A 10,083-nucleotide genomic window follows, 5' to 3' on the forward strand; every position below is an offset into this window, starting at 1 on the left:
AGAGTTGGGGAGGGAAAAGGACTAAATCCATGATTGCTGATACGTAGAAAGAACATTGAATCCGGGCCAAAAGACTTAGGTTCTGAGGCCAAATCTACTATCACTATGTGATTTTAAGTAAGTCTGTCTCTCCATATCCTGTTTTCCATATTTGCAAAATGAGAGGATTAAAGTTAACCAGTTGTTCAAGTCTGTCTGTGCACCAGAAATACCTAGGAAGTTTTAAAAAATGTATACACATTACTGTACCCTGTTACAAACCACTACATAAGAATCTTTTTAGGCGGGGCTTTGGAATCCATATTTTCAAAACAGATTTTGATGCACAGCAAGCCAAATGCAAGCTCGGTTGACTATGACAACCTTTTTTTTTTCTTTTTTGTGAGGAAGACCAGCTCTGAGCTAACATCCATGCCAATCCTCCTCTTTTTACTGAGGAAGACTGGCCCTGAGCTAACATCCGTGCCCATCTTCCTCTACTTTATATGGGACACCGCCACAGCATGGCCTGACAAGTGGTGCGTCAGTGCGTGCCCGGGATCTGAACCCGGGCCGCCAACAGCGGAGCGCATGCACTTAACCACTATGCCAGAGGGCCGGCCCCAATGACAACCTTTTTGATTTATATATTTCTATTTTATTTTTACTTTTGTTGAGTAGATTATATGGTTACGTGCTTTAATATAAACTGAGAAGTCTCTCTTCTACCCTGTCCGTGTTCACTCTCTCCACTCCCTCCCACCACTGTCCCATTAATAACCACTTTCTTGTGTATTCTTTCAGTGTTTCTGCATGTAAATATAAATAAATCTGAATATACATTCTCGCTTTCCTCCTCTCCCTACCGTTCTTTTACAAAGGTAACATGATATATACACAGTACTGTACCTTACTTTTTTCACTTAAAAATACATCTTGGAGAACTTTCCACACCGGTATATAGAGAGCCTCCTTGTTCTTTTTATATCTGCATAACATTCATTGTGTGGATGTTCCATGCTTTATTTATCTGGTCCTCTGTTAATGGACCCTTGAGTTGTTTCCATTTTATTACTCACGTAGTTTGTTTTTGTTTTCTAAATGGATAGAGTAATACATTTTTGGTGGTAGGTGAATGGTGAAAGACATGCAGCTTTTAGTAGAAAGAAATGAGAAAAAAGAAGACAATAAAATTTTCTTTGTTAAAATAGCTCCATGAATGTCCTGGGATCAGCACACATTCGATCTAGTCTTCTTTATGTTTAAATATCTGATTAAAGATTATTGATTATTGATGATTCAGAGACACTGCCAGATTTTTAGTGACCAAAAGTATATTTTACATATATTATACTTATAAAAATGCAAAGAAAGGAGATAAACAGGATTATTTTATGCCAACTGTGTGCCAGGCACTATTCTAGATGCTTCAACATATGTTCTTATTTAGTTGCACAGTGACCTATAAAGTAGTTTTTAGTGATTTGTAGATAAGGAAACTGAAGTCTAGAGGAATATGCAATCCTCATTTGCAATATCGAAAAAAAAAGACATTTAAAGTCAAAAAAAAATCCACCTAAATGGAGACAAAACTTCATAGTATTATAGTAAAAGAAAGGTTTAAACAACTGTGTATAACCTGCCTGAAGTCGTGTGGTTGTTGAGTGGAGAGCAAAAACGAAAGCTTAAGTCATCATAAAGTGCTGTGTTCTCATCCATGGTTCTGTGAATGTGATTTTCACCAATATTCATGTAATGAGTTTAGTCATAAGAAGTAAAGTGTGTTTTCTGATGAACCTTTACAGAGCTGGAGCATATTGTTTAATTTGGAATTTTTAGATATATAGTGTTCATAGATGTAATTTAAGCTAATTTTAAATGTTCTTTTTATTCATTATTGAGAAGTTACTTGGGTGCATTTTTAATAAATTAACCAACTGTATGCACTGTATGTCTAATGCCAGTTACTGTTGTTATCCCAGATTCTGCTGTTTACATCAATATACTTGAATAGTTGGACAGAAAAGTGAAATCTTGTAACTAATTCTGAATATGAAGCACAGTGAAATAGAAAGTTAGGCTCTAAGAAGTAAGGCTCTTCTATGTGTGTCGTCACCTTGGTTCTCTGTTTGCCTAACTGGTAAGTGTACCTGGAGAATTCCATACACATTCTTTGTTCTCATAGGTGCAGAGTCCAGTGGTGACATGGATGTTCTTCTGACTCATCCGAGCTTTACCTCTGACTCAACCAAACAGGTACCTCAGAATTTATAATTAAATGTGATCAAATGTACACAGGAGTGAATATCATTTTCTAAATGATAGTTGGATATTTTCAGAAGGCATTTTTGTTTTAATCTTTCTAAAAAGTCAGTTGAAGTGTTTTGTACTGATTGGATTCTGTGAAAGGCAAAGAAAGTTATTGAAAAGGATACACATTGTTTTTCCACAAGGAATTGAGAGGACAGTGTAACATTTGAAAGAGCTGAAATTTAGCAAAATATTTCAGAATTATTTTATTGTCTATCCTAGATATTTTAGAAATACCCAGTGTAATATTTAGGTTTGCATTAAAGGAATATTTTTCTATTAAAAATTATTGTATTAAGAAACTTGACCTCTATTAGAAAACCCATGAAGGCAAAACATTTTTTGATTTTGGAATATATGCCTTTTAAAGATTTTTGATTTAATGAAACAGATAAACACAAATGATGTTTATTTGGGGGTATCATGATATTGGTGAAAAACAGTGGTTTCTAAAAATATGTTTTATTTGATAAGATGAATTTTCTGTTAGAAGAAAAAATACTCAGAACATAGGAAAACTAGGCATTTCTCCATAGATAATCAGAAAACTCATGTTAAAATGTTTTCTTGCCATAACAGAGTAATTGCTCTTTTGCTTATTCCCTAATTATGATTCTACAGCCAAAACTGTTGCATCGTGTTGTGGAGCAGTTACAAAAGATCCATTTTATTACAGATACTCTGTCAAAAGGTGAAACAAAGTTCATGGTAAGTACTCGTTTGTGTTCACACATCTGAAAAAAACCTTGGAGTCCGTCCAGTAACTATTCTGAGTGTGTGACTTCACTGTAGCTTAGTATTACAATCAATAAATAGGACATCTGAGACCTTAGAGAAGGCGACTTAGCAGGATGATAATCTCAGAATATTTTGGTAAAGAATTTTGTTTTAAAATCCCTACTTGTAAATAATCTGTGCCATTGGAATAGATAATTAGGCGTAATCTGCTATTTTTAAAATATCCATAAAGACTTTGACACATAGTAAGTTTTTCCCTAAAATAGCAAATGTTCTCATATTCTCTGACTCAGAATTCTTTAATAAGTGAGATTAGAATTGTCTGAAGAGTATTAATCTTTTAGGGGGCATTGGGGAGTTAGTGTTTAATGGGAACAGAATTTTAGTTGGGGAAGATGAAATAGTTCTGGAGATGGATGGTGGTGATGGTTGCACAACAATGTGAATCTACTTAATGCTGCAGAACTGCACACTTAAAAATGGATAAAATGGTAAATTTTATGTTATTTATATTTAATCACACACCAAAAAATCATGTCATTAAATTCAGCATGGTGATTTTAATGGGCTATGAAAGTGTATTGCCTATGTTGGTCACACTTTATCAATGTTTTCAAAAGAAATTTGGGAAAGGTGAAAATAAAAATTCTACTCAGTCTTTGAGAATTAAATCTAAAATCTGTTCTCCCAAATCTGTTAGATTTTGAGCTCTTACTCTATGCCCCAAAATATATACACACATGAAATGTTATTCATTATAGGGTTTTATATACTCCATGAACATCCTTTTTAAATTTAGATTGATTTTAATTCACTCAAAATGAATGTGCATAAATCTTACATTTAAGGAACATTCAGTCAGATAAAATCCTACAAAGAATATGTGGTAGACAAGTTGGATTTTTTTTTGTAGTAGCAAAGTGTTTTGGTATGCCTGGGCATGTTCTGGGGACCCGTTCTAGCCTAACTCTCTTCCTCCAGTAGTCATCTCTGTGAAAGGCACTGGGACTTTCTGCTGGGAAATGCACCAACTGTTTTCAGAGTTAGCAACCAGGAAGGTGTTTACGCAGTACAAAAGCAGAAGCTTTTTTTTACAGTCTGAACAGTATTCTGCTATGCTCAGAGAGATCCAGAGAAAAACCAACAGCAGCTGTAGTAACCCAGCTAGCAAGAATACAGGGAAAAATTACAAGCTGGTGGGCTGGGTGTAACCTGAAAAGGAAAGGTGGGTAGCCAGGTATATGTGAACATAAAGAGTTGCTGATAGTGGTAGAATGGGTTATCCTAGTAGCTGCTCAATCAAAGAAGAGAAGACTTAGGGGTCGGCCCGGTGGCATAGTGGTTAGGTTCACATGCTCCGCTTCGGCGGCCCAGGGTTCTCGGTTTCAGATCCCGGACACGGACCAATGCACCACTCATTGAGCCATGCTGTGGCAGCATCCCATATACAAAATGGGGGAAGATGGGCACAGGTGTTAGCTCAGAGCTAATCTTCCTCCGCAAAAAGAGGAGGATTGGCAATGGAGATTAGCTCAGAGCCAGTCTTCCTCACAAAAAAAAAAAGAAGAAGAAGAAGAAGAGAAGACCTTTGTCTAGAAAGGGCATGCCAGCCAGATCCCAGGGCCTGTTACAGAGTAGGCGGTTCAGGCCTTACTGTGCCTATGATATGTGAAAGACAAAGGCACTCACCCATCCTACGGTAGGGCTGGAGTTGTGGAAACGCTACTCTATCCTGCCTTCCCATTCTCTCAGTCATATACCTGGCAGCGCATGTACCAGTATTTCCAGAAAGGGAATCCTCCAAATCTATTTCCAAAAGAAAACAGGTTAAAAAATAAGAAAGCAGGTTTTTTGTTTTTAAAGTGTAGAAGACTTAGATGACAATAAGAGCAAGGAACTAAGACCTTTCTCTTGTGACATGGGAATCCATCTTAGTGGATGGTTTGTGTGTAAAGTTTGGATACTATACGTGTGGTTCATGTCTTCCCTGAAACTTAGAAAATGCCGTGTTTGAGCCTGCTGTTTTGACATTTATAATTAGTATTTGTTAGGATGAGAAGAACCCCAGGTCAATTTTCAAATCAATTTATTATGGAGGCAATAAGAGGTGATTTGTATCAGGGTGTTGCACAGGGTGAGGGTGTTGGTATGTTGCACAGTAGAAGCGTAGATTTGGATACAGAAGATATAGGGTTATTACTTATATCTATAGCAAAGATTACTCTGCTCCTTTAGTAATTCCCTGTGTGACATTAGGGATGTTGCTTCTAAAGGCCTTAATTTTTTTATCTGTAAAATGATATACTTATCCTATGTTGAACGACTATTGTGCAGATCAAATTAAGTAATATACCTGGAAACTGAAGGTTTTGTACAAATGTCTTGAAAATATTGAATCTTCAAAGAGTTGTACAGAGTGCTGTACTAATATAATATATAATAATATAAAAATAATATAATATTTCTGGGGCTGGCCTGGTGGCATAGTGGTTAAGTTAGTGCACTCCGCTTTGGTGGTCCCAGGTTCGCAGGTTCGGATCCTGGCTGTGCACCAACACACCGCTTATCAAGCCATGCTGTGGCAGCTTCCCATATAAAGTAGAGGAAGGTGAGCACAGATATTAGCCCAGGGCCAGTCTTCCTCAGCAAAAACAGAAGGATTAACAACGGATGTTAGCTCAGGGCTGATCTTCCTCACAAAAACAAAACAAAACAATAAGAGAAATATAATATTTCTGTTTGGGAATAGATCAGTAGAGGAAGGCGACCTGGTAAGGATTAAATTGGGGAACAAAAGAAGGGTAGAACGTGAGAGAGGATGGTGATATGAAAGAGCAACATGGGGAGAATGAGTGCCAATGGGATGAGAAGGTGTGTTCTGTCAATTCAGCAAATACGTATTAAGCATCTACTACATTCCAGGCACTGTTCTGGGAGCTTGGGATGTATCAGTGAATTTAAGTAGAACTTCTATTTGGGAGGTGTGGGAAGGGACTGGGAGTTAACAATGAACATAATAAATAGGGAAATTGCATGTTAGGTTAAGTTAATAAGTACTTTTTTAAAAAAAAAAAAAGGGAGAGCAAGGTATGGGGAGATGGGAGTGCAGGAGACAGTATTAAATAGGACGGTCAGAGGCAGCCTCTTTGAGAAGATGAGACTTGGGGAAAGACTTGAGGTAAGGGAGTTAGCCAGGCAGAAACCTGGGGGAAGAGAGAGCCAGGCAGGAGTCAGAGCAGTGACCCTAAGTGCATGAACATTAGCAGAGATAGCCAAAGAAGTTAAGTTCCCTAGGTTTCTGCAAGGAAATTGGCTGCAAAATGAATTCAACTTATAAAGTGGAATAAACCATTTTCACTCCATATCTACTTGATTTCAAAACCTCTTGTTGCTATAACCAGTGACTAAGTAGTTTTAAAGATACGATCATCTTTGTGTTTTTCAAGCAGTCTTCAGAACATGAATTCCTTTACACTAATAGTAATCAAACCTTAGGAAAGCCAGGGTTATGCCAGATCTTCTTGTAAAATCATGGTCTTTAGTTAATTGAGCTATTCTTCCTATGAATATAATAGCATTTGGAAGAAAAAAATAATTTCCTCTGCATTTAGATGCCTATTTGCCTTATATATGATGTGTACCATTCAAATTTTAGCATTTTGTGCAAGTTTGGCCTTGGATGATTTTCTCTGAAACATCTACAGTAAGGATTCAATGGACAATAGAAGATACCTTGACTACACTGAGAAAATGAAGAGGCTTTATTTCAGACACTCAGCATGAAGCTACCTAATTGAAACACCAAACAAAACTAATCCACTCAGTCTAATAAAGAATTTACAATAATACAGAGAAATTATTTAACATTAGCACTTCAGAAAAAGTGCAGGAAATAAAATTAGCCTTGAGGAAAGGAACAAAGCGATTAGATGAAATCCTATTACTGATGTGACAAACAGCAAGATCGTTGCCTGTGGCGTTCAGACATCCATATCCGAAAGGTAATACTGCATGGTAATTCCAGGTGAAAATCATTTCTCATCCATTTGAAGGTTGAGTTGGAACTTGTTAGTGCCTAAGAAGGTAGGTTTCATATTTTGAAGATAAACAGGTTTCATTAATCTTTCAGCCATAGGAACAGCTAAAGAAAATACCTATTTTAAGTTTTAGATTTTAATTTTTCTGTGTTGCTTAGTGAAAAAGTATGGCTTTTATTGACATGTGTACCAACTTGACTGCTCTTTAGGACCAGAAGCCTGTGACTTGTGTATTTTTCTTAGAATGTGGCATTTGAAACTTTTAATTTGAAATTTGGTGATGTTTGTAGCTCTTTTTACATATTTATGGGTGGCTGCCCAGTCCAGAATTTTTCCCCATTTTTCTGGAAAAGGAAAAGATAACAAAACAGGCCTTAATAATTTTTGTTTGCAAACTGCAGGAGTTTAATGAAAACTCACCTGTAGAGAAGGAAGACAGTGATCCTCTATTTTTCTTATCTTTTAAATTTTTCTTATTTTTCATCTCCTGTCTTTTCTGATTTCTGGGATATTTCCTCAATTTCAAATTCTTCTACTTCGGCTATCATATGTTTTATTTTGACTTAAACCTTTTCCTTGAGTGTTCTTTTTCTGTAGTATTCTGCCCTTCTTCATGGATGGAATCTCTTCTTTTATTGGAGAATATTACTGATAGCTCTTTTTGTTTGTTTTCTTTTCCCTGAATAATCACTGTTTCTTCCAAGTTGCCTTTTTCTGTTTGTTTTGGTCTCTCTCTCATGTCTGATGCTTTCCGTGATCCGCTTCTTGTTTAGAATCACACAAAGGCCGAGTCCTCACAACCAGAGTCCCTGCTGTTTCCTGTAATTCTTTGATTATCAGGAAGTGGAGTAGGAAGGCGGTGATAATACACAGTGCATGGAAAAGCTGCTAAGTGCAAAGTGCTCCGAATTCTAAAACTGCCTCCATTTACAGCAAAAATAACCTCACAGTTAACAACACTGGATTAAAATTAAGCCTTAAGTTTAAAAAACCTTTAAACATTGTTCTAAATATCCATTTTAGGGTGTTTGCCAGCTTCCCAGTAAAAATGATGAAAAGGAATATCCACACAGGAGGATTGATATAAGGTATTACTCAAAATTTCTTGCTGGCCTATTTTCCCTTCTTTTCTCCCGTTTTTCCCTTTCCCTCTGTATATCTAGGAATTCGCATAAATATCTAGAACTCCTTTTCATTCTGAAGTGCCATATGTTCCTGCTATATGCAGTGTTTAGCCTGAAAATATGTCAAGAATAATGACTGCCTACAGAATCTAATTTATTTTCTCTAGATTTGCATCTCACCACGATGCCTTCCATAGCTCAAAAGTAGTTTCCTGCCTGGGGAAAGTTAGTTGTAATAAGTGATACTGTTTTTTATTTCTCCACGCCTCTTGCAGAACACAGCTTACTGAAACCTAAACTAACTGCAATATTGAGGTAACTGGTCAATGGTCTACCTAAAGATAGTCTCCTCTTCAGGTTATTAGACCACAGAGACTTATTTTAGGTGTTTTGTGCCTTATTGATTTTAAGAGTCTTATTTTTTGCTAAATTTGAAATGTGTAGTGAATGATTTATCAGTTGTTTTTTTTTTTTAGATTAATACCCAAGGATCAATATTACTGTGGTGTTCTCTATTTCACTGGGAGTGATATTTTCAATAAGAATATGAGAGCTCACGCCCTAGAAAAGGGCTTCACGATCAATGAGTACACAATCCGTCCCCTGGGAGTCACAGGTGCGTATTTGTGTCTGCATTAGAGACAATGCCATCATCTGGAGAGAAAGTTATTTTCAAAGATATTTTGGTTTAGCAACTTTGATTTCTCTAAAAAGCCTTTAAGTCACTATGCCAGTTAATTGTAGTTTCTTTGTATCGTTAGTCCCTCAGGCAACAAAAGGGGCTTTAATCCATATGGTGCTCCCAGGCCCTCAGTTGATGGCCCGTGATGGCAAGAGATATCTAGCTGTATTAAAACATGATTAAATCCTTTCTACCCCTGATGATCAATAAAACATCTTATTGATCTGAAGTGTTTTTATTTTTTTAAATGTACCTCCAAGACTTCTGAAGAACCCAGGTGTCATTGCTTTCAGTGCCAGGCCATACTTGGTAGCTTTAGCCCTATGCTTTTAAAGATTAAAGAGTAAGAATTTCTTAACTCTGCTTTATATGGATCTTGTTAACATTTCACTGTATACCATGTGGTTTACTATTCTCTGCTAGGAAAATGAAAATTTTGTCATTTTGTCCTGAAAGTATAAAATAGGACTCTCATCCTTGGTAGACTAGGGCATTGCTTCTCACACATCAGTGTGTGTACCAACCACGTGGGGCTTCATTAAATGCAGATTTTAACTCAGTGGGTTTGGAGAGGGCTTCTGCATGTCTGGTAAGCTTCCAGGTGATGCCAGTACTGCTAATCCAGGGACCCCATTTTGAGTTGCAAAGGAACTGACTCGAGTATTTTATGTAATACATGGTGGCTACAATAGAGATTCAGCAGAGAGGAGAATCATGAATTAGGGTCACTTCACACAGCCACAGTTGGGATCCTCAGGTTCCTTTAGTAGCACTGGTAATTACATGACAAAGCTCAAACACAAGCTCATGTGGGAAGACAGGGGCACTCAATATCTTATTTTTAGTGGCTTGGTAACTCTTTTCTTTTTCTTCTGAAAGTGAGTCCCATACAGCTCTCAGTCCTGAACCCTCTGTAACTAAATTCCAAAACGGGGTCATAAGTACGTTCCTTTTCCTTCTTTACTTGCAGGAGTCGCTGGAGAGCCCCTGCCAGTGGATAGTGAGAAAGACATCTTTGACTACATCCAGTGGAAATACCGAGAACCCAAGGATCGAAGTGAATAAGGCCTCTCCTTCCTCCCAGGCCCAGCCCCACAGGAGTCTTAATTTATTTCTTAACCTTTGCTATGTAAGGGTCTTTGGTGTTTTTAAGTGATTGTTTTTTCTTCGTGCTTAGCTTGCACTATAGTCAATAAAGCCTCTTACACTGTTA

The 10,083-nt window shown here is 37.1% G+C and overlaps 1 protein-coding gene across 4 annotated transcripts in view; it reads left to right on the top strand.

The window, feature by feature from the left end:
* The window catches only part of POLB (DNA polymerase beta), a 30,258-nt gene extending 20,175 nt beyond the window's left edge, over window positions 1–10,083 (top strand). For all 4 annotated transcript variants that reach the window (XM_087418581.1, XM_004441203.3, XM_087418582.1 and 1 more), the window contains exons 10-14: window positions 2,165–2,235; window positions 2,911–2,997; window positions 8,088–8,152; window positions 8,665–8,804; window positions 9,841–10,083. In XM_087418581.1, the coding sequence (XP_087274707.1) occupies window positions 2,165–2,235; window positions 2,911–2,997; window positions 8,088–8,152; window positions 8,665–8,804; window positions 9,841–9,935 (458 nt within the window). In that variant the 3' untranslated portion in view covers window positions 9,936–10,083. The remainder of the gene's footprint in view (window positions 1–2,164; window positions 2,236–2,910; window positions 2,998–8,087; window positions 8,153–8,664; window positions 8,805–9,840) is intronic.

Source organism: Ceratotherium simum, chromosome 28 (genome assembly GCF_057802395.1).
Source record: "Ceratotherium simum simum isolate JZ-2026a chromosome 28, ASM5780239v1, whole genome shotgun sequence".
Taxonomy (NCBI): domain Eukaryota; kingdom Metazoa; phylum Chordata; class Mammalia; order Perissodactyla; family Rhinocerotidae; genus Ceratotherium; species Ceratotherium simum.